We start from the raw sequence: 26780 nt of genomic DNA on the forward strand, positions 1-26780 counted from the left end.
CACACATTCTAGGGCTGGGCCTGAGTCGAAGTCTTTATCAATTGTACCATACCAAACTGAATCTATATCGATTGTACTATACCAGATTGAGTCTCTATCAAATGTACCATACCAGACTGAGTCTCTATCAAATGTACCATACCAGACTGAGTCTCTATCAAATGTACCATACCAGACTGAGTCTCTATCAAATGTACCATACCAGGCTGAGTCTCTATTAAATGGACCATACCAGACTGAGTCTCTATTAAATGTACCATACCAGACTGAGTCTCTATCAATTGTACCATACCAGACTGAGTCTCTATTAAATGTACCATACCAGACTGAGTCTCTATCAAATGTACCATACCAAACTGAATCTCTATCAAATGTACCATACTAGACTGAGTCTCTATCAAATGTTCCATACCAGACTGAGTCTCTGTTAAATGTACAATACCAGGCTGAGTCTCTATCAATTGAATAATACCCATCTGAGTCTCTATCAATAACAGACAGAGTAGAATCTCTATCAAATGTACCATACCAGGCTGAGTCTCTATTAAATCTTCCATGCCAGTTTGAGTTTCAATTAAATATACCATACCAGTCTGAGTATCTGTCAATATGTTAAGTAATCCAGTTAGAATGTGTCAAATAATTTAGCAACCAAAACAAAATCAGGCTGTGTTTGACTATATAACTCTTTTTGTGAATGAGTGTTCTCAGAGCACTAAATGGTTAAGAGCTTTCAATGAACATGCACATAACATACAGAATGTGTCCTGATAGCATGGTTTATTTTGATCAAATGTGCCATGATAAAACATGGACAGTGCTCACAGTAGTAGAAAACTAAGCCAACTAAGAGATTAAACTTAAATTGATTTGCATTATATGAACTGCATTTTTAGATATATATATAGATATAGATATAAAGACAAATAACTATATGTAATAATCATCCAATTTATGTATTGTTATGTATATTTGATTTAATTTATATTTGATTTAATTTAATTGTTTGTTTGTTAGTTTTAATTTTTTTATTCCATTACATGCTATAACTTTATTTACTGGATTTGACATTTTCCAGAAATTAGTTTGACCTGACTGTTTTTTCGTAAACACCTAATAATAGAAACTTTGTATCCAATGCTTACCAAGTTCTTGACCTTGATTCAGAATCAGTAAAAGTGAAGTAAACAACTTTTTTTTAAAAGTTCTTTCTTAGTGTAGATTCATAAAGTGAAATTGAGGCCATACTGGTAGTATGTAATGTTACACATGTAAAGCTTCTATCTTGTTCTAGAAATATGATCACTTGACCCTCATATGTAAATCTTTTTGTGTCTTAAATTAGTGTATAACTCTTTTGTATAGAGAATTTAGTCAGTTTGGCTATAAACCATTAACGCCTAACTTAAAGTTGTTTGGTTGTGACCACTTTAAGCTGAAATTCTATTTTATGGAATTATTAATTCTTTTTCCTGGAAATAATCAAGTGCTCATACATAATTCTTGGACAAAGACATTTACTGAAATTTTTTTCGGAATTCAAAACTGGAATATTATTTTCTGTGTTCAACAAGGAACTGTTGACAATTGTGGTCAACACTGACCATAGCATACATCATCGTCCTCCATCTTGGATTTTTTTCAGGAATTTTTATTTCTAGGACTTCTATTTTTTAATTCTTGGATTATTCTTGGATTATTTTTGGATTTGATTCCTTGAACTGTATGTTCTTATTCTCAATTTTACCTTGTTTGTCTAGGGAAATAAATTATTTCTTAAATTTTACAAAACTTGTTGGCTTGCTAGTTGCGTTTATTAAGAGCCTAAACATAACAGTATCCTGAGTCAAAGGATATCAATTGCATGCCAGTCTAATGATATACCAATTGCTCAAGCACTCCATCATATCATCTTTGACATTATTGGAGTCATTAGTTGAAGTGTGCTTTTGATTCCACATCAGTCACACTTTGTGACAACCCCTGTATCAACAAGGGCTACAAGAACAATAATAGGGCAAATCAGTCACACTTTGTGACAACCCCAATATCAACAAGGGCTACAAGAACAATAATAGGTGATATAAGCCGACATCATGATGAATTTATAGGCAAATGTTCCACACAATTCATAGCAAAAAAAATATGGCCAAACAGTCCAAATAATGCCAAAAAAAGTCCCAACCAGGCTTAATATTGTTCACATGGATATATATATATATATATATATATATATATATATATATATATATATATATATATATATATATATATATATATATATAAACACATTTATGACCAAAAAGATGCTAACAAGCATGGATAAATCTGATGCAATATCAGATCAACGGTATGCATCACACTTGATCATAACTACACTCATGCAAGATATTAATGCTTTTGTGCCTTTTTAACAATTTTGATCAAACATGCTTCAGAATTAAGGTCTCTAGATTCATAACAAGTGCAGCCAATCACATAATTTGCAACAAGTGCAGCCAATTGCATGAGTTGTAACAAGTGCAGCCAATTGCATGAGTAACAAGTGCAGCCAATTGCATGAGTTGCAACAAGTGCAGCCAATTGCATGAGTTGTAACAAGTGCAGCCAATTGCATGAGTTGTAACAAGTGCAGCCAATTGCATGAGTTGTAACAAGTGCAGCCAAATGCATGCAAGATCAACTTATTGACACATTATCAAACACATGCAAGACCTTGATCATTATAAGTATATCTGACACTGGATCAAAATTAGATAATATATATATAGCTTTCAGGGTGCTAACAAGACCTTGATCATATAAGCATATTTGACACTGGATCAAAATTAGATAATATATATATGGCTTCCAGGGTGCTAACAAGCACACCCATCACAAACAAGACCTGCTCATCGAGTATGTGTGGATACTGCTTTTATCGAACATTCATCCAAGACCCTGAAAATATCAACACATGTACCATGTATAATCAAAATCAGATCAGAAATATGACTCCCCTAATAGTGTGGTTCTCACTCATTATTCAATGACCTCAATAACAGTGTGGTTCTCACTCATTATTCAATGACCTCAATAACAGTGTGGTTCTCACTCATTATTCGTTGACCTCAATAACAGTGTGGATCTCACTCATTATTCAATGACCTCAATAACAGTGTGGATCTCATTCATTATTCAATGACCTCAGTAACAGTATGGATCTCACTCATTATTCAAAGACCTCAATAACAGTGTGGATCTCACTCATTATTCAATGACCTCAATAGCAGTGTGGATCTCACTCATTATTCAATAACCTCAATAACAGTGTGGATCTCACTCATTATTCAATGACCTCAATAACAGTGTGGATCTCACTCATTATTCAATGATCTCAATAACAGTGTGGATCTCACACATTATTCAATGCACTTCAGATCCTCATGATACATGCCCTAACTTCAAGTCGGATCAATTTTTTTTTATATACTACCAAACTTAAAACAGAAAATAATAACATATGTTTGGCTCATTTTATCATTGACGCATTGGTATATATAAAAAAAAATGTTATACTGTAACAAAATTGTTCAAAACAATCAGACACATTGCTGAACAATGATAAAAGTCATATGGCTAGATATTCATCATGTGATAGTCACATGATAAATCCAGATGCTCAAGTCACATGACAAAAACAACCAAGATATTTAAAATGAGCTAAAGTCACATTTGATTGGTCATTCTATATTCATGAAACAGTCAATTATTTGCTGATGTAGCTTAGTAATTCGAAATAGTGGCAGGAGGCTTTGTGGTTCCACATGTATTTACAAGTTGTCAAACATTGAATCTGAAATGGAAATATGCTATAAAGATCACTGAAAGACCCTTTCAACTTAATGCAACTCTAAAGCCACAAGGAATACTAATTTTCTGCCGACAAATATGTCTGACATAATTGTAAAACTTTATGAACAGGTAAGAAGATATCCAAATGATATGAACATCATTAGTACGGTTTAGTTGTTTACTCTTGGACTCAAATCAACCCACATCATTCAGATATCGAACGTAGGAAAATTATGGGTTCTTGAAACCCCCTTGAATATACACATGCCCTTTATTACAAATAATGGTTACAAGTGGGGAATACCTTTTATTTTCAGTGGAATAATTTTTCCTTTAAATTTTGAAAACTACGCAAAAATGTAAAACTCTGGGATGGAACCTATGGTCATGCTCAGTGAAATGCCTAAAAGATTTGTAATTATGGCTGATTTAGTCCACACGGTTAAAACATATGAGAAAAATGCATGCATGGTGGTTAAAGTTCCATTAGAATATTTCAGAAAAAGGCATGTATGGGGGAAGTTCCATTAAAACCCTCAGGCACAAAGCATGCATGGTGCTATAGTACTGAAGGTGAAGTTTAAAACCTGCTTCCTTCCATGATGCCATGCTAGGAACTAATCACATGCAGCTAGACACTGATAACTTTACAAGATATTTACCCAAGGAAGGGTGTGTAAATATTCCAACAAATATGGCAATCAAGACTAATGACTATGCGCATTAATTATTTAATTATTGATGAAAATTATGTTATGGAAAGATCTTTAATTTGTATTGAAACCTATGATGGTCAAAAAAGATATTCACTACATTTCTGGTGTAGAATTATTAACATTTAAACCCAATGATGCAAATTGCATTCCAATTTGTATCATGCACTTGTTTAAATTGCATGCAATTACATATTCAAACGCAGAGCCAGCTGACAATGATTAATGAATTTTTCCCAATTATTAAGTTCACAATATTCAAGGTCTCTGCTTGATGCTTTTGTGTACACCATCATCTCCTGATGCTATGGTATTGTGCAGACTGAATAGCGGACCAGTATTGACATGGAATTATGGCTGCCATATTGACCAATTTGCCATTTTGAGACATGAGGCTGTCAGATCAAAGTTGACATGGGTCCTTGGGTTAAGTAGCAAAATCACTTTGTAGTAACAAGACAAGATTTGAACTCCACTTTGTAGTAATAAAACAAGATTATGACTTCATTTTAGCTTTCTTCTTGCTAAATTTGTTAGAGTAATTTCTTTTGCAGTTACCATGTAGAAAGAGATTCTTGCTTTATTTAAAATATAAAATAAAACAAAATGTAATTGACATTTTCTAAAATGTTGCTTTATTTATTACAGCTTTATATTATTTATCATAACCAATCGATTATTGCAAGTGACTGCAAGTTTAAGTCTGTTTTATTCCAGATCATTCTCCAGACCACTTAAAAAAGCATGTATGCTGTATCTACTTATTTCCATATTAAAATTATATTCATTACAGTTATGTGCTAATGAGGATTATCAATGTACATTATAAGTGTGTGTGTGTGTGTGTGTGTGTGTGTGTGTGTGTGTGTGTGATTTAGATTTGTAATGTAGCTTTAACAATTTTTCAGTCATATCACTATGATGTCTGCAGTGTGGCAGTTTATAGTCATGTCTAGCACTGGGGCATCATGCCGCAGACATACATCATGATGTCCCACACAGTCACATTATCCTGACATCAGGCCAACTAGTCCTAACACTAACCTCTCAATGCTGAGCGCCAAGCGAGGCAGCTGTTAGCACCATTTTTGTAAGTCTTTGGTATGACTTGGCTGGGGATCGAACCTACAACCTGCATTGCAATGATCCAGATTAACAGAATTATTAACTCTATGCCAAAAATATATCAAAATAACTATTAGTATTTGTAATTCATATTTGATATGGTGACCATCAAAATGAACTATACACTTACATGCATATTTAAACCATGTCTTGATATGACTAAACAATGAATGGAAATATGGTCTGTATAACCATATTCAAACCATGTCTACAGTGAATGACAACCATGTCTAATTAATATGGATATACAGTGAATGACAACCATGTGATATGACTAAACAATGAATGGAAAGATGGTCTGTATAACCATATTCAAACCATGTCTAATTAATACGGATAAACAGTGAATGACAACCATGTCTAATTCATACAGATATTTAGTGAATGACAACCATGTCTAATTAATAAGGATATACAGTGAATGACAACCATCTCTAGTTAACATAGATATTTAGTGAATGAAAACCATGTCTAATTAATACAGATATAGAGTGAATGACAACCATGTCTAATTAATATGGATATACAATGAATGACAAGAAAATGAGAACATGATTTGTGTAGGGTGAGCTGACGTTACATGCCTGACCTAATGAACCTCATAAAATAATCTCTGTTCTATAAATGGAATAAAATTAAAATTCTATATAAAAAAGACAATCCGACAAGTTCCTACCAATGAATGCATTCATGACAACATTCATATCATAATCCTCTCAAGGTGATTGCGTAGAACCACTTTGGAAATAATATAAATTTTAAAAATCTTAAATACCTCAAATATGCCACATGGGAAATCAGTTATTGCCTGTCTCTTGCTTTAGAAATAATTCACGAAGACCAGCACATCTTGGAAATGAGAAGGAATTCCATGTCTATGAATTGACTCTTTGAATACTTATTTTATGCCAGACCAATAAGTTTGGAATGCTAGAATAGTATCTAGCCCAAAGCCAGAACCTTTTAGTGAAAAATGACCTGTTCCTGTCTGGCCACTGTTGGATGAGTGAAACAAAGTGAGAGGAATGCCACTAATAGGTCTGCAGAATGTGATCTTTATGGTCAGTGGGGGATGGGGTAATTAGTGCTGTGTACTGAATATGTATACTGGAACCTTTTGGTCTGGGGGGGTCCATTTTCTTATGTACATTATTCTCTGCAGACATTCCATAAAGCTCTATGTGGTCAGTATAAAGGGCACATGCCAACAATTAGCTCAATTATCTCCCTTGATGTGTAATGCATGCACACTAGAAACCATATAACCCCTAGGAGCATCAAGTCAACACCAGGTTAAATCTCTGTGTAGATGAAACAATCCTGACAAAAAACATAATTTGCAAAAGAAAATATGGCAGCATTTCTATTTTCCATGCACTCCTATCAACTTAAGAAAATAAAATGTCTAATTAAAAGCTTTCAAATTTCAAATTTTGCGAACATAAAACTGGAATTGCATTATTAAGCCTTTGATTTCAAATTCTACTGATTCTTATCACATGGTACTTCTGGCAAATACAAACAAACCCTGCTGACTGGAGGATATATATATATATATATATATATATATATATATATATATATATAAAATTTATCTTAGGGAATGCATAATATTCAGTACAATTTCACTATATCAACATCAATATTTTGTATCATAATTGTTTTGTTTTTTTAATTAGAAATTTATTGAAATTGGAGCTAGCCTTGCCTCATCTTTCTTCCAGACTGGTGTCCTGTCCCTGATGACTTGAATGCCTGTAGGATTGACTTATGAATGAAAAAATAGTTTGATCATGCCTAACTTCTCAATTAAACCTTGTTTCATAAATAGCAGAAGAAGTCTGAATGGTGGCTATCAATGCAAATTAATCAGTTCTGGTTTATTCAAAACCAATCACTTCAAATGAGGTAGTATGGGATTGGAGACTACATGCAAGATTTACTGACTCCAGAATTAAAGAGCTTGACCACATGCAAAAACTATGCATCCATGAAGCAAGATTTAACAATGGCATGCTCCAATGAACAATGGCAATTTTATGTTTTCCAAAAATGCATTAGCACAATTTTCCAAAGAATTGTACTTATTTAATAGATTGACTTTAGCAAGTTATCACAACAAAATACACAATGGGGCAAATTGTTTGCAGCCATTTTGTTACCCTTAATACACATGTCTGCTGGGCTGCTCGGGCTAGTGATAATGTCCAAGGGCATAGGCAATTACATAGCAACAATGGCAGAGAGAGCTGTTGACCTACATTCAAGGTTTGATCCATCAGATTGACCTTGAACTTGCAAATATTCAATAAATTTTGTTTTCATGCAGAAACAAGGTGGTCCAAATAGATTAACTGTTTACCATCTTTGGCAAATAATGACCAAATAGATTAACTGTTTACTATCCCTGGCAAATAATGATCAAATAGATTAAATGTTTACCATCCTTAGCAAATAATGACCAAATAGATTAAATGTTTACCATCCTTGGCAAATAATGATCAAATAGATTAAATGTTTACCATCCTTGGCAAATAATGATCAAATAGATTAAATGTTTACCATCCTTGGCAAATAATGATCAAATAGATTAAATGTTTACCATCCTTAGCAAATAATGACCAAATAGATTAAATGTTTACCATCCTTGGCAAATAATGATCAAATAGATTAACTGTTTACCATCCTTGGCAAATAATGATCAAATAGATTAAATGTTTACCATCCTTGGCAAATAATGATCAAATAGATTAACTGTTTACCATCCTTGGCAAATAATGATCAAATAGATTAAATGTTTACCATCCTTGGCAAATAATGACCAAATAGATTAACTGTTTACCATCCTTGGCAAATAATGACCAAATAGATTAAATGTTTACCATCCTTGGCAAATAATGACCAAATAGATTAAATGTTTACCATCCTTGGCAAATAATGACCAAATAGATTAAATGTTTACCATCCTTGGCAAATAATGATCAAATAGATTAAATGTTTACCATCCTTGGCAAATAATGACCAAATAGATTAAATGTTTACCATCCTTGGCAAATAATGATCAAATAGATTAAATGTTTACCATCCTTGGCAAATAATGACCAAATATATTAAATGTTTACCATCCTTGGCAAATAATGACCAAATAGATTAAATGTTTACCATCCTTGGCAAATAATGACCAAATAGATTAAATGTTTACCATCCTTGGCAAATAATGATCAAATAGATTAAATGTTTACCATCCCTGGCAAATAATGATCAAATAGATTAAATGTTTACCATCCCTGGCAAATAATGACCAAATATATTAAATGTTTACCATCCTTGGCAAATAATGACCAAATAGATTAAATGTTTACCATCCTTGGCAAATAATGATCAAATAGATTAACTGTTTACCATCCTTGGCAAATAATGATCAAATAGATTAAATGTTTACCATCCTTGGCAAATAATGATCAAAAAATGCTATTACATAAATACAAAGTATGCAGTCATTGGATGTTGACTAAAATTGGAACCCATTTTTGGAGTTTCAAGCATTCTTCTTTCAACTTGTTAGCATAGCACCTACATAAACTTGATCTCAAGACTTTAAAAAGTGTAATGCTTGACAATATTTAAAATCCATAATTATAATTTGTCAACACTTGGTTATTTGCTTGAAGAGCCACTTGTCACAAATATCTCTATTAATGTCCTGCCATTTAATATTTGGTTCCATATGGAAAAAATGTAGAATAGAATAGAACTCTTTGGGTGTGAGAGTTTTATTGTGGTCAATTAATACAGGGCAAACCAAAGCTTTTTAATTCAGGCCTTAATAAGTAAAGTGCCCCATCATTGACTTTCATTGGCCACAATTACTAAATTAATGGATTAAAATAAGACATAAGTCAGCACCCTGAGGGATGCTCTGTATCAATGATAATATGTATTTCCAGGTTGATAGTAGGTTATCTGATACTCTATACTAGATTTGGAAACCTGAGTGAAGAAACGGGGAGGGGGACAGAGAGCAATTTTCAAACACAGGCCAAACTGTCTGACCATACAGCTGGATGTGTGGTAAAAGATGGAGCCTTAGTAACTCCACGCTCTCCCTTACCCCACCCACAACATTAATAAATTTGCCACTGTAGTGATTTTATCTGCTGTGTGAAGTGTGATGCCCTGGCATGATTCCACAAATTCCACAGATAAATTAGTCCTTGGTAAACCAGTCTGGACATTCATCACAATAAAAAACCCAAACTGGGATGTGGACCACCATAAAGCCCTGACATATGGATTCATTCAACAACAGTTGATAAGTATTAACTGAGACCTGTATTAAATCTGATGGAGATGGAACTTAATGCAATTAGGGTGTTTCACTCTCTTTCTGAAGTGGCTTTTAATACAGATGTGATATTTTTCACCAGATAGGCTACATATATCAGTCGGGACAGTTTCTCACACTTGAAGGAAGAGAAAGATCTGAAGTGTGCTAATTTTAACTTGCCTGGAACAAGAGATATAAACTAAAGGATGATAAGATTAAAAAGAATATATATGCAACTGCTGTGGGATTCTATCAAAAGGGTAATATATACAACCCACTGAGTGTGTTTTTAATATTCTGTACAAAGTACCAAGCTTTACCATATTTCATAAAAATAGATACCAACTTGCTGAATGCTGCTTTTAATGGTTTTCAAAAACAGTTTCTTAAATTTTAGAGAGAGAGAGAGAGAGAAAGAGAGAGAGAGAGAGAGGTGTATGTATGTACGTATGCATGTAAGGAGAGAAAGAGAATGTTGTTGTGGGGTTTAACGCCATATTTCAGCACACGATAGGCTATACATGGTGGCCAGTATAGATGGAGGAAGAACCCGGGAAAACCTCTGGTAGAACCACTGACCCACGAGAAGCTACTGGCAAGCTTTCTCACATACCCACGTTAGCCGAATCCTAGACTCGAACCCGCGCAGACAGGTGAGATGGCAGTGATCCGCAACCGAGAGCGCTTTCGGCCACTCGGGGCCCCAGAGAGAGAGAATACATTTGCTAGATTACACGACTATATATATATATATATATATATATATATATATATATATATATATATATATATATATATATATATATATATATATATATATATATAATAGTTATGTTTTAACAAAGAGATGTAGACCAAGTGATATTATTTTATCAAGAAGCAAGAAGCCATTGGGTTATTTGAACTCAACATATCGTAGATCTTTATTAAGTAGCTCATTGGGTTACTTGAATTCAGCATATCGTATATATTTATCAAGTAGCCTACTGAGTGACCTGAACTCGGCATCTGGTAGATCTATGTATAATGTTAGTCAGACCTTTCTTGCACTCTAAACTCCTATCAAGCATCTACCAAAGAACTCAGTAATCCAAAATTCAGTCAAGTCATTTAATTTATAAATTTTAAAAAAGTGCAGAACAAGCCACGATACTATACTAATTAGCCCTCTGAGCTATCTTAACTCAAAATATGGTAGCCACAATGGGTTATTGTCCTGAGGGCACAATATTTTTCAAACCCTGCAGCACTATGAATTCCGAACAGAAATCAACCAAAGAACCATTCCAATAATAACTGATACAAACAAAGAAACTTTCCAACAATAGCTCACAATTATTGCACTGCAATTAAATGTTTTCTCAAACTTCTTGAATCCAAAATGATAATTCCTTTTTACTGAAGGTGTCTCGCTACAGGATCAGATAAGCTAACCTGACATCCCGTGGCAGGTAAACTACACTAGTGTGGACAGACAGAAAGCCAAAATATACAGGGCCGCTGAGGAGGATGCCAAACATAAGCACAGAGTGAGATTGGCCCCTCTGAGGTAGCTTCAACACTTGTGGGGGTATCAAATGATGGCATGGAAGAATAATATTTATGTTAGTTTGCAAGCTTTCGTGTTGGTCTGGTATGTAATTAAACTCAGGCATATGAATGTTTTCATGCAGAATACGACTGCACAATCCTCTACATTCGATGGATTCTTTTCTTATATTAAGTATTCTTTCATATAGACACGAGTAGTGCATGGTTGACCTTGGTGACCACTGACATAAAGGTCTCAATCACATCGACCTTTGACCATGGTAAGCGATCTTGAACAAAACTGAATGTCAAAAAGAAATGTTTCGTCTCTATTACCCTTAGTGCATGCCATTCACAAATGTTCGGTAGCTGAATATATTTTAGAACTAAAGTTATTCTGCAAAACATTTTACTCTCAGAGACATTCACATAGTGTGGCCAAGGAACATACTTTAGAACTAATGTTATTATGCAAAACATTTTACTTTCCAAGACATCCACATAGTGTGGCAAAGGAACATAATTTGGAATAGAAGATATTCTGCAAAACGCATTTTTTTTTTCTTTGAGCCACAATAACCTTGACCTTTACCTTTTGCCTCCAAATCATTAGGTCACTTCCAAACATCACGTGCAAGCCCTATACAAACTTTGCAAAAGGACTAAAATTATTATGCAACAAACAATTATTTTTTTTTTCGGTTTCACATGACCGTTCATATTTTGATCATAAAAAAATCAATAGGCTTCTTTTCCTACCAAATGTGCAAATCTTCGACATACTGTGGTGAATGAACAAAGTCAAGAGCTGAAACTGTTCAGAAATCATTTTTCTTCTTTCAGTCATAATGACCTTGGCGTTTGACCTTTTGACCCAAAATCGACCTTGACTTTGGACCTTTTGACCCAAAATCGAGCGGCTTCTTCCTTATCATAAATGAAGACATCCCGAAAGACCTATCCAGGACTGTGATGAGTAAACTAACATTATCGTGTTGTGATGATTTTTCTCTTTTTATTCAATATTACAATTTATTTTGGCTCCAAAATCAACGTGTTTTCTCCCTACCCCTAGTGCATCATATCCAAAAGGTTTGGTAACTGTAAATGATACACAACTTGAGGTATTGTGCGGAAACAAAACTGTTACCGGATGGACGGAATGGCAACATAATAACATACTACGTTCCATAAGGGTTTGGCCCGGTCAGCGACATAAAAATTTAAATGTTTCATACTTATCATTCAAACTATATATTGTACCTTTAGATTTTACGACAGACACACTTGCATCTCGTTCATAAGAGAATACACTTCCAATAATTTAAAAGTCTTTTATCGCACACTGCCAATGTCAGACAGCCTGATTATGCCCTGAATAACATGGCTATCAATAGGCCTTTGCCTGCTTATACCGCTAGCACCTACCTGTCACTAGTTATTAATACACGCCATTAAATGACTTGCACAATATATTGATAACTTACTGTGGGCAGTCTGAATACTGTATATTACAAGGGTAATGTACTGCAATTAACACACCGGGCAATCTGAGTACTGGATATTGCATTGTTAGCTTACTGTAATTAACACAATAGGGAATCTGAATATTGGTGATTAACATTCAACCTACGGTCATTATGTTCATTTTGTGCTCGACATCTAATGTGAAAAGTTGAAATTTGAGAAAATAATTAGAAATACATTTTCTCACCCAAACACGTGACCTTCAATCCAGATATGTTCCATGGTTATATAAATGCTGATGATCAAAATCTAGCTTTCTTAAAAACATTTCAAGGAATCAAGTATTTAACTTATGTTGTTTTCAACTATTTTTTTGTGAAGGATATTAAAATTAAATAAATTTGCTTGATGTAATAAAACCAGTATTATTTTGAAGCTATGATGTGTTATCTAAGTATAGTTGCCCTCGCTGCTATTTGTTGGGCAGTCGAACATGATCAGATATAACCTGACCTAAGTTGGTTGGGGGAGAGAGGATTTGTCTGCTAACACCGAGGGTGGATGTGGTTTCGTACCACTATGAACCACCTATTTAAAACAGGCTAATGTGACCTATTCTTTGAATAAAGTAGATTTTCGTACTACTGCTCATACGGTTGTGGATGTACTAAGGTGACCACAACATTATCATGCAAATAATTTGTCACTGTGACATACATTTTGTGTTTCAGTGACCTTGGTTTAAATAAAATGACATTTATTCAGTTACTGACGACTTTTTAAATATATTGTGATCCACGGTAGTATCCTGCTGTAGCTTCCAGTAACAAAAGTAACGTAAACGTAAACGACATATTATTCAACTACCACGTGTTTAACGGTCCTCCATGTGGATAACTGAAATTGGTGTGCAGACATCTCTTGGATTCTTCCAGTCACAGTCATCAACCTAAATGAAAGATATTCACCAGGTTTGGTCCAGGCTTGTGACGTAAAAATAACATAATTGTACAGAAACCATTGTTCTTGTAGTCACAGAGACCTTTGAGTTTTTGGCCCCGAAATCGACAGGGCTTTCCTTGCCCCAGATATAAGCCATCTATAAAATGTTTGTAAATGTAAATGGTGTTCATTGAACGGAAACATAATTAGTAACAAACGGACGGACGGAAAATCTCGTAGCATAATATGCTCCACCATCTTTTTGCTGGCGTAAAACAATTAGGTCACTATAACAACGAACTTTTATGTTTCAGAAGCTTATTTTTAGTCACATTTGAGGTCAAATTTTACAATATTACAATCATGACTACGGAGGAATGACACCATGCGTATATTGTATATTCAAACAGAATCAGAATATCACACTTATATATCAGTTCTGCCCCAGGAACTAGGTCAAATTAACAAGTCAGACTGTTTAATTTAATTCAGGTAATATGACAGTTATATGGAGTTAGTTCGAGCCACAGACAACTATGCAAATACGCGCCATGATATATCGTGCATATGGAAATGTTCAATTTGGCCATATTTCACATATTTTAAAGTTTGTGAAAACAATATCTGTTGAATATTGTTTGCGATCTTCATGAAACCATTTCGTTTAATCATATATAATTAATTGGTATTTGCGAACTGGTCTTTGCGAATCTTTTAAGTAGGTTACAAAGATAGGTGAAAATAAAAGCTTTTTTGAAATATTCACAACTACACGGCTATTTTGTGACTATACATTCTGCCTCCTATCATTTTTAAAGTAACATGGTGCCTTGTTAATACGAGTTTTAAAGTAGCAATAGTGCCATGTTAATACGAGTTTTAAAGTAGCAATAGTGTCATGTTAATACGAGTTTTAAAGTAGCAATAGTGTCATGTTAATACGAGTTTTAAAGTAACAATAGTGCCATGTTAATACGAGTTTTAAAGTAGCAATAGTGCCATGTTAATACGAGTTTTAAAGTAGCAATAGTGTCATGTTAATACGAGTTTTAAAGTAGCAATAGTGCCATGTTAATACGAGTTTTAAAGTAACAATAGTGTCATGTTAATACGAGTTTTAAAGTAACAATAGTGTCATGTTAATACGAGTTTTAAAGTAACAATAGTGTCATGTTAATACGAGTTTTAAAGTAACAATAGTGTCATGTTAATACGAGTTTTAAAGTAACAATAGTGCCATGTTAATACGAGTTTTAAAGTAACAATAGTGTCATGTTAATACGAGTTTTAAAGTAGCAATAGTGCCATGTTAATACGAGTTTTAAAGTAGCAATAGTGTCATGTTAATACGAGTTTTAAAGTAACAATAGTGTCATGTTAATACGAGTTTTAATGTAGCAATAGTGTCATGTTAATACGAGTTTTAAAGTAACAATAGTGTCATGTTAATACGAGTTTTAAAGTAACAATAGTGTCATGTTAATACGAGTTTTAAAGTAACAATAGTGTCATGTTAATACGAGTTTTAAAGTAACAATAGTGTTTTGTTAATACGAGTTTTAATGTAACAATAGTGTCATGTTAATACGAGTTTTAAAGTAGCAATAGTGTCATGTTAATACGAGTTTTAATGTAACAATAGTGTCATGATAATACGAGTTTTAAAGTAACAATAGTGTCATGATAATACGAGTTTTAAAGTAACAATAGTGTCATGTTAATACGAGTTTTAAAGTAACAATAGTGTCATGTTAATACGAGTTTTAAAGTAACAATAGTGTCATGTTAATACGAGTTTTAAAGTAACAATAGTGTCATGTTAATACGAGTTTTAAAGTAGCAATAGTGCCATGTTAATACGAGTTTTAAAGTAGCAATAGTGTCATGTTAATACGAGTTTTAAAGTAACAATAGTGTCATGTTAATACGAGTTTTAAAGTAGCAATAGTGCCATGTTAATACGAGTTTTAAAGTAGCAATAGTGTCATGTTAATACGAGTTTTAAAGTAACAATAGTGTCATGTTAATACGAGTTTTAATGTAGCAATAGTGTCATGTTAATACGAGTTTTAAAGTAACAATAGTGTCATGTTAATACGAGTTTTAAAGTAACAATAGTGTCATGTTAATACGAGTTTTAAAGTAACAATAGTGTTTTGTTAATACGAGTTTTAATGTAACAATAGTGTCATGTTAATACGAGTTTTAAAGTAGCAATAGTGTCATGTTAATACGAGTTTTAATGTAACAATAGTGTCATGATAATACGAGTTTTAAAGTAACAATAGTGTCATGATAATACGAGTTTTAAAGTAACAATAGTGTCATGTTAATACGAGTTTTAAAGTAACAATAGTGTCATGTTAATACGAGTTTTAAAGTAACAATAGTGTCATGTTAATACGAGTTTTAAAGTAACAATAGTGTCATGTTAATACGAGTTTTAATGTAGTTGTTGTTGTAGGGTTTAACGTCATTTTTCAGCACACGATAGGCTTATACATGGCGGCCAGTATTAATAGTGGAGGAAGAACCCGGGAAAACCCCGGAAAGAACCACCGACCCACCAGAGCCTACTGGCAAGCTTTCTCACATACCCACATTGGCTGAATCCCAGACTGGAACCCACGCAGACAGAGGTGAGATGGCAGTGATCTGTAACGAAGAGTGCTTTCGACCATTCGGCCACTCGGGACCTCCGAGTTTTAATGTAACATAGTGTCTTATTAATACGACTTTTAAAGTAGAAATCATGCCTTGTTAATATGAGTTTTAATGTAACAATAGTGCCTTGATAATACGAGTTTTAAAGTAACAATAGTACCTTGTTAATACGAGTTTTAAAGTAACAATAGCGTTTTTTTAATACAAGTTTTAATGTAACAATGGAGCCGTTTCGATAAGTTTTAATGTAACGATAATGCTTTGTTAATACGAGTTTTAATGTAACAATAGTGCCGTGTTAATATGAGTTTTCACATTAAAATTGCACAAAGCAACCACACACAAAACGACTGAAGGACGAGATTTAGGTCACAAAAACATCATCTCTGAGCTAATAAAGTTTAATTCCATAATTTTTTTATAACTATTCAAAATCCAAAAACTGCTGAAGAAAAGAAAATATACGCACAGCTAAAAGCACACCATTTCTTGAATTTCATCTTTGATGACCAATTATGTATAGCATCTGTGTTTGCTCCCAGCGAAACGTTTGGTATCCATATACATTGTATGCATCAGTTTACCTATCGAGATAAGCATGCATATACATTGATGGATGTATTATATGCATGTATATACATTGATGGATGTATTATATGCATGTATATACATTGATGGATGTATTATATGCATGCATATACATTGATAGACGTATTATAAGCATGCATATACATTGATGGATGTATTATATGCATGTATATACATTGATGGATGAATGATTATATGACTTTTAAAATGGATACAATTGTTCATGACCATTTTCAAAACAAAGCATGCGTGTATTGTCTGCAAGTATGGATGAAAATCAACAATGTAGTTGTTTCTCTAATACAGTCTCTTGCATTATTGAACGAAAGTATCAAAATATAACTTTTAAAAATGATATAAAACCGATGAATAGCAAGAGACTCAAGAAGGCCAGTATCTCTCTCTAGAAGTGCAATTTCATATATTGTGTCAAGACAGTCATATAAATTATAACTCTATTTGATGTACAAATGCAAGTACTCAGGGGTTGATAAATTTAGTAAACATAAACCTGGTCCTTCTTTAATGTTCAGATACAGGAGCCGTCTGCCATCGAATCAGACGACCGTTCCGGCGGCCTAAGTGGTTTAGAGCGTCCGCCTTGGATGTGGGAGGTCGAGGGTTTGAACCCAAGCCGGGTCATACCAAAGACGTTTAAAAATGGCACTAGTAGCTGCCTCGTTTGGCGCTCAGCACTAAAAGGATAGTATTAGGACTGGTCAGCCTGGTATCAGGATAATATGACTGTGTAGGTCATGATACCATATGTCTGCGGTATGATGCCCCAGAGCTCAGCCGGATTGTACACAGAGATGTGCACCTTTGCAAGATCCTTTACTCCAATAGCCACAGTAGTAATAATCTATGTGTGTTACTGTTTGGCGTAACACATACAAAACAAAACCCAGATCTTTGATGATCATTAAAAAGAAATGTTTTTCACATCTCTATTTCTAATACGCCAACATATGGTAACGCGACTGAATCATGAGAGTCAACATCAAACCCCCATTCAAAGAGGCAGCATAAAGTCGACCTACACTCGACGAAACTGGTTTTACTTTGTTATATAAATGAATTAGGTTAGGTTGACAATAAAACTTAGCTATCCAACCTTTACAATCTTGATCAATTCTTCGTAAACCGCCATGAATTTATCAGTTGGACACGTGAATAAATATAACACTATCTGTATACATGATATTCTACGCAATATCAACAAAGGAATGACTCCGCTCCTCGTCTACACCTGGCCATGAGAGTCGTTCAAACTATTCACATTATGTGTACAGTCACAAATGTAGAAGTACATTATATGAATGTATACGATGTAAACCATGGATTTTTAAACTTGATGCACCTGAGAAGATCGACAATTACTGCGGACCACCATTAAAGTGTAAACCACTAGAATTTATAATTCATAAATATCTTAATTTTCTCTCATCATTGAAGTGACCCACCTGCTGCATGCATGCGACCCAGTTTGCGAATATTTGGTCTCTAAACCATACGTTGTTTGCACACAGGATTCGTTTTTACTGCATTTTTCAGTAGGTTAAGGAATCATAAAACAATATTTTATACTTAAGAAAAGTCTGTATAGCACTACATGAGAATCGTGGTAGTTCAACGGATAGAGCACTGGACTCGTAATCCAAGGGTCACGGATTCGACACCAGCCCAGGCAGGTCCGGGTCGGCTGTCCCGAGTAAGGTATTTAATTCCCATTTCTGCGGCAAGATAGAGCCAATAATGTGATAAAAGTACCAATAAAGACACACACACACACACACACACACACACACACACACACACACACACGCAGTATCAAACTAAAGCACTACAGTTCCTGTTGACAATTACATTAAGTTCTTACTGGATACAGTATAGTGTATTTGGAAATACTAGCAATTATTGCAAGATACAAGTTCCTTGCTAATTTGGAAACACAAACCATCTATGTCTGCCTCACATGGTTACTTTGGTTATACTGGCTTTACAACAAAGTTGCTTCCCTATATTTATTAGTGTGTCACTGTAACCTACTCCCTGGATTACAGAATAATATGGAATCAATTAGAAGATATGTGCTTAAATTTATATGTGCCTATAAACGTTTGATATTTTTTGTTGGACTCAAATATTGTTTAAACATTATAATTTGTCAATATTATAAGGACATGTGAAATTGTTGATACGTCTGTAAGTTCAAGGCCCAATTTATGACCAAACATACGCTGAATAACAACGTTAAACCTCAAACGTTATAAGCTAATTTGATGACTACCCTCCACCCTTCTCTACTCTCTTCCGCCCCACGTCACTGTTCCTATATCTCTTTGGTCATCCACCCCTTCTCTACCCTCTTCCGCCCCCTCTTCACCATTACTACATCTCTGGTCATCCACCTCTTCTCTACCCACTTCCTCCCACACGTCACTGTTCCTTTATCCTTGGTCATCCACCGCTGTGGCGATGCGACGTCATCCATGTCAGTCATGGAAACCCAATTGATATCAGTCCATATGGGTTCACTGTAATGGGTTTGGAGGACAACAAACCCGTTTATTGCACGACACCTAGGTATTTAATTCATGGTGTTGGTGAGTTTTGTGAAGGCAGTGGATGAACGATCCAATTAACTTGGGATCTATATGTAGTATAAATGTACAAAGCATGTATGGTTACAGTACACATTTCTTATAGGTGTATGCTTGCACTCACCTTGCGTGACGAAAACATCTTGTCGTAATCGAAGCTATCATCCGACAAGTATGAAAAAACTGTTGAATGAACAATACTGCATCTTTGTTGTTGGCATCAGAACAATTATCCACTGCTTGCTTTGTCAGCCCCCCAACATGCAACACAAGGCAACACTCATCAACTATACGATTTCCACTAAAGTTGCTGAACTATATCAGTCCTGACCCAATTCATTACAATTTGAAAACCCCAGTCTAGATCTAGGTACGTTAACTGATCACAGTCGCTTGGTACACCTGTAGAAAGCTCCCTTTGACCTCCTGCTTGTCCTACATAAACTCCATGCAATATTGACACTATACAAGAATTTACTAGAGTTTAACACACAATGTTGACCTTGCACAAGGATTTACTAGCGGTTAACACACAATACTGACCTTGCACAAGGATTTACTAGCGGTTAACACACAATATTAACCCTATACAAGAATTTACTAGAGTTTAACAAACTCTCTAAAGATGCACTTCCAACACATATTCTTCAAAGGCGATATATGCAACCAATATATTGGTCCACCTTGTTTGTGTATCCATTGCTCTCTCATAAAAGAAAATACTTATGTATAGTTCTGTCTCTTTTTTCTTTATGCATATATCATTGAGTGCAGAAATCTGTACAGTAAGCAGATATCTGCACACAAGGTTGATGTATCTCTGCCTCTGTCATGACTAATATATATGATTTTCCGTTTATACTATTCCTTCTTCCTATCTCAGTGTGCAATGAATTCCTCTTTTCTCAATGAAAAACAGTGTTTGAATAGCTAATTTTCTTCTCAATAAGCCGGAAAGTTTGTGTATCGTGTATCGAAGCAATGCCTGTCTTTATGTATACGTTTAAAATCCGTGGAACGATATTGAATGGACCTGATAAAATATATGTCCAAACTGTAATGCACTGAGATTGTATATCCATGCTTCGTTTGATATTAATCATGTGTTAGCACCTGGTAAACCCCACTTGCTTGCAATTTTGCAGCATACTATCACAAAGGTATAAATTATAAAGCACAACATATAATCATTTTCATATGTAATGCATCCAGATTTCTTCGTCCTTAATGTGCTTCCAGACTATCAATGAATGCTCTAAGCGGGATTCAATCGTACTGTATAATACACAAAATAATGCTTTACTCAGGTGTGAAACTCTAGGTAAACCGATGGCTCAGTGATTTAGTATGTTTTTTTTTTTATCTGACAAGCCGTCCGCTGAATTAATTCAATCCCCATTTCAGCTCATAGAAGTCCTTCATATGAATACAAGATGATGGTAGCATAACCTTTGACCATTTTTTCCAGCTTTTTTAAATGTATACACTTCATACTACCGTCCGTCAATCAAGTATTATGGCAACACCAAACATTGTAAGTCATTTTATTTTGGTGTGTTTTGGTGCACACATTTCTTTGTGTAAATTTACCCATACACAATATACTTAGAGTTCGATTATTAAGTTTAACATTATGCAAATATCGTAGTAATGCAGTATGCTTTTAAAACTTTTTGTCAGAAGATCTTATAAGTATTATGAAGTGCTTAATAAGATGTACTCGTTACAAAGCCGTACTCATTCATGTTTACAATAAACATCGTTATAACGAGATAGCATTAATTAAATGTTATTTTCTGAATATAACCACGAGTTAAAATTATTCTGAAATTCGTCACAGGAAGAAACACCCTGTAACACTGTACGCTCCTCGCATGAACAGCTTTGTTTGAAAGTTCGGCAAGTATTCGTTATAGTTGAAAAACACTGACGTTGTTTTTATCAATTTATTGCAAAAAGGTTGAATAGTACGCATTCTGTTATGCATGACTGAGTGCACTCACTATGACGCTGCATACTTCCGTGCCTCGCATAAACATCGTTATAATGAGACAGCAGTGTAGTTTATTCCTAAAATGAATTTTGTTTTAAAACTTTATTATCAGCAAATATGTTACAAGCTTCTCTTATTATCAACTATATGACATCTAACCTGTAGCATGTACTTCATAGCAAAAACAGTAGCACAATTGATCGTATGAGACCTAGTGAAACAACTGACTTAAATAACAAAGATGTTTACAAAGTGGCCCCTAAGTAAATTCATCTGGGACAAATTTTAACTTGCTTTCAGAGGCCAGACAAAAAGATTAGATGAGTGGGTGATAAGATTTTTTTTGACGGTATTATATGAAAAAACAAATTTGGAAATATAACCTCACCTGGGGCCTCTGGTGCTGTAAAATATGTTATCTAGGTAATCTAGGCACGTCTTATCCATTTACAGTTAAGGAAAAAGATCCACAGATATATTATAAGTCCATTTTTCACTGGATTAAATGGAGGGGTTGATATTTTATAGGAGATCTTTGTTTTTCTCTCTTTTTTTAAAAATGGAAATTGGAAGCACATTGTTAAGCTTATTCAGGTCGCATGATTGTGCTGGTAATGCATATTACCCACAATCCCCTAGTAATCAGTCCTGATACTTGTTATTAAGTCCATCGCCATCGCCATCCAGTTCTTCAAAAGAATCACAAGGTGTCTCCCCCCACCACACACCACACTCTTAGCCCTTTGTTTGGACTTTTAATGGGACAAATGCTTTAACTACATTAAGACCAGGCATTTCGTATATATTCACTAATATTCAACCAAAATACCAGGCACACTAGATGACCCATTGCAAACAAACTGTAATGTGTTGATTAGTCGATGACTATTTTAGGTAAACGGTGTAGGATGAGAATTTGCACAGTATTTGTAAGGGTGCAAAATGTTTCCAGATGCTCTCGCAGCATATTTTGTCGTGGCACATAATAACGGTCAGACAGATATGTTAACGTAGGGTCAAGTATAGGAAGACGAAGGGGAAAAAAAAGACAATCCAGAGACAAGTTGTGCCATTTGGAAATAAGTGTCATAAAATTAAATTTTCCAGAAATGGTTATTGATTAAGGTGGACTAGAAAAGATTTATTCCAGCTTCGATGAGCGTGTTAAATTTTTGGCGGTTAGAGAAAGTAAATCCTGATTAGCTAAGCTAAACGGGGGGTGGGGGTGTTCCCAGATAAAATTCAAGGTTTTAACTAATCTCCCTTGCGAACTTCGTCAGTCCAAGTTTTACTGCCAAATCAGAATAGTTGACCCACTAGAGTTAACACATCATGTTGAATCAAATAGTTTACCAACTAGAGTTAAAAATATCATGTTGAATCAGAACAGTTGATCCACTAGAGTCACAAAATCATGCTCAATCAGAACAGTTGACCCACGCGAGTTACCATATTATTCTGAATCAGAATAGTTGACCCACGAGAGTTAACATATCATGCTCAATCAGAACAGCTGACCCATCAGAGTTAGCAAATAATGTTGAGTTAGAACCGTTGACCAACCAGAGTTAGCAAGTAATGTTGAGTTCGAACAGTTGACCCACTAGAGTTAGCAAATCATATTGAGTCAGAATATTGACCCACAAGATTTAGCAAATCATGCTGAGTTAACAAATGTGACTCATCAGGGTTAGCAAATAATGTTGAGTTAGAACAGTTGACCAACCAGAGTTAGCAAATAATGTTGAGTTAGAATAGTTGACCCACCAGAATTAGCAAATAATGTTGAGTTAGAACCGTTTACTCACCAGAGTTAACAAATGCAGTTGAGTTAGAACAGTTGACCAACCAGAGTTAGCAAATAATGTTGAGTTAGAATAGTTGACCCACCAGAATTAGCAAATAATGTTGAGTTAGAACAGTTGAGCCACCAGAGCTAGCAAGTATTGTTGAGTTCGAACAGTTGACCCATTAGAGTTAGCAAATCATGTTGAGTCAGAATATTGACCCCCAAGAGTTAGCAAATAATGATGAGCTAGAACAGTTGACCCACCAGAATTAGCAAATAATGTTGAGTTAGATCAGTTGACCCACAAGAGTTAGCAAGTAATGTTGAATTCGTACAGTGGACCCACTAGAGTTAGCAAATCATGTTGAGTCAGAATATTGACCCGCAAGAGTTATCAAATAATGTTGAGTTAAAATAATTGACTCACCAGCGTTAGAAAATAATGTTGAGTTAGAACAGCTGACTCACCAGAGTTAGCAAATAATGTTGAGTTAGAATAGTTGACCTACCAGGGTTAGCAAATAATGTTGAGTTTGGACAGTTGACTTAACTGATTTCGACAATCATGTTGAGCCAGAACAGTTGAGAGACTTTAAAATAGAATCATTACTGTTTCTTTATTTCTTGTCAGACTCGGAAAAACCAAATAAAGACAAAAATATGTATGTTTTACTTTTTATAGTGTCTCTTACTTCTTTCACTATTAAGCAATGTTATATGCACGGTCTTGTACAGTGGAGTAAGGACTGATACAACAGCGATGTAGAGGCTTGTGTTATCATTCCAAGCAAAACCAACAGCAACAGATATAGCGGTAGCAGCAGCAGTGTGGGAAAATCCACTTATAACTCCATAACGCTAACATGTTATATATACTTTGAATTATCGTCACATACCAGACCAATGGGAACATGTGTACACACCAGTTTTGCAAGAAACCATAGCTTACAGGAATGCTCCCCACATCGTTCGCATGAGTCAGGCGCATTATGCTTTATTCATTATGTCTATCCACATGTCTATATACTCGTTTTCACCTGTCTGTCTACAAATAATTTCAGGGTTATTACACCTAAGATAATTAAGCATTGTTAAATTGTTAGATTCAATAATAAATTTTATGCACGTATTTTGGATATTCACATTCCATGAATTTTATACAAATGTTTTTTATTTTAAATTTCCTTGAATTGTATAGATTTTGACATTCCTTGTTATATTTGTGTTGGATATATAAAAGGTATTTTCCCTTTCAGTATGTTAGCTTCGCTTACTTACGAGTTAAGAGTTGCGGTGCAAACTAAATTAACACTTTTTCAAACTTATCAAACCTTTTCATCAAAGTTATCACACTCTTCCATTAAATTTATTTCACTTTTTCTTCAAAATCAGATCTAATCGAGGAGCAGTCACAAGGGTGTATCAAACATGGAGGAAGGAGACTAAATCATCAAAAAATGTTGAAGAGTTCTGTAGAATGAATAGGGACAGTGGGCTAAAGTTACCTTCCCCCACCCCCAACCAAACAAACAATATTACTCATTAACTTTTTCTGTCTGTGCCTAGGGGAAAGATGACTGTATACCACGTTCCCATTTCATTCTAAATAAGCTATCTTGCAGGAACAGATACAATACATACAAAACAATTCGTATGTATGTATGTATGTATGTATGTATGTGGTGTTTACAGACAATTCAGCTATCCTGCGTATCTGGTGCCAATTAAACATTATTTTCTAAAGCTGTAAAGATAGAGAAACGCAAAAGAAATGAGACAACTGAACACTTCTAAACCAACCTACAAATGTTGTAGTGCACCAAGATAAAATAAATAATAAAGGTGTTAAAATTCCGTTAAAAGTAAATAAAATAAAGTGAACGGTACAACAGATATAGCAGTCTTACAATATACTGTCAATATTTCTTAAATAACCCACATTTCCTCAAAAAGTCCAAGACTGTCTCTAATGTTACATAAACATTGTTTCAGAAAAAGCACCAATATGTCTAGACTTACACAGTCACCTTTTTTCACGGTGCCAGCTTAAACCGAATTATTCCAAAAAACAAAACTGTATTTTAAGCAATCACCCGGCTTTTGAGGCTTAATCTACCAGATTTTTTAAAGGCATAATTAACCAACGTTTTTCTGAGTATTAATAACTAATTATCTTCTTACGCCTGAACGGCCATTTGCTTTCTAAGACTTAAATTGACAGCTGTTTTCTAAGACTTACTCATTTGGCTTTTCTCTAGGACTTTATCGGACAGATGTTATCCGGGGCTTCATTAGACAGCTATTTTTGGAGGATCAGTCAGATAACTGTCTCGATCTGCCTGCTGAATGTTGAGGCTTAATTAGCCAGCTGTCTTCTGGGGCTTAATTAACCAGCTGTCTTGTGTGACTTAATTAGCCAGCTGTCTTATGAGTCTTAATTAGCCAGCTGTCTTCTGGAGCTTCATTAGCCAGCTGTCTTCTGAGGCTTAATAAATCGGCTCTCTTCTGGGGCTTAATTAGCCAGCTGTCTTCTGAGGCTTAAGCTGCCACCTGTCTTTTGAACCATATTTCTCAATTCACAGTCTTGACTACTGAAGACCGGGTTGATTGTAACCTCTAGTAAGACGTATTTTGGCCTTGGGTGGAAATAATGGTACCATTTCCAACTCCACCTCGTTATGTATATCAACAAACTATGTTGGCTATCTGAATTCTTTAAACTCCATTAAAGTGGTGTAACTTGAATCCTTCTATGACATATAGATATCGAACTTGCCAAAGACAGACATAACGTGCATGCATATTCTTTACATTTATATGTTATGGTCACAAATCTATCACTTAAATTTGTATTACAAAACAATCGCACATTCTCCACTACTTTGAACTTTAGTTGTTTTGGTTGCTTCGATTTTAACGGCAATTTCAGCACATTACGTGCTCCGTCATGCGGAGAAAATAAGAGCTGCGCTTTTCCGAAGGGCACGTGGACGTAGCTGATATCGGCCGGCCAGTGCATGTATGGAACTAGCGAACTTTCAAACTCGAGTACGACACTAACAACTGAGAAATCATGGCTCCCATTAAAAACTCTGAAATTCTTGCAAAGTTCTGCGTGCTTCAAGCGCAATATTATATTGAAATATGAAACTATGTTACGATAACTGTTTCATGGCTGAAATGGGTCATTAAATTTAACGCAACA

General features: G+C 34.7%; 1 protein-coding gene across 3 annotated transcripts in view; it reads right to left on the minus strand.

Annotated features, from left to right (window-relative positions):
- LOC149790569 (uncharacterized) overlaps positions 1-26780 on the minus strand; it is a 191274-nt gene that overhangs the window by 60189 nt on the left and 104305 nt on the right. Inside the window, exon 1 of one of the 3 annotated variants that reach the window (XM_089972639.1) lies at positions 19918-20756. The exons of the other annotated variants lie outside the window; for them this stretch is intronic. Within the exon in view, the coding sequence (XP_089828765.1) occupies positions 19918-19935 (18 nt within the window). The 5' untranslated portion in view covers positions 19936-20756. Of the gene's footprint in view, positions 1-19917; positions 20757-26780 lie in introns of those variants that run through there. 3 annotated transcript variants of the gene reach the window in all.

Source organism: Sinohyriopsis cumingii, chromosome 10 (assembly GCF_028554795.1).
Source record: "Sinohyriopsis cumingii isolate HCF-2022 chromosome 10, ASM2855479v2, whole genome shotgun sequence".
NCBI classification, from domain to species: Eukaryota; Metazoa; Mollusca; class Bivalvia; order Unionida; family Unionidae; genus Sinohyriopsis; species Sinohyriopsis cumingii.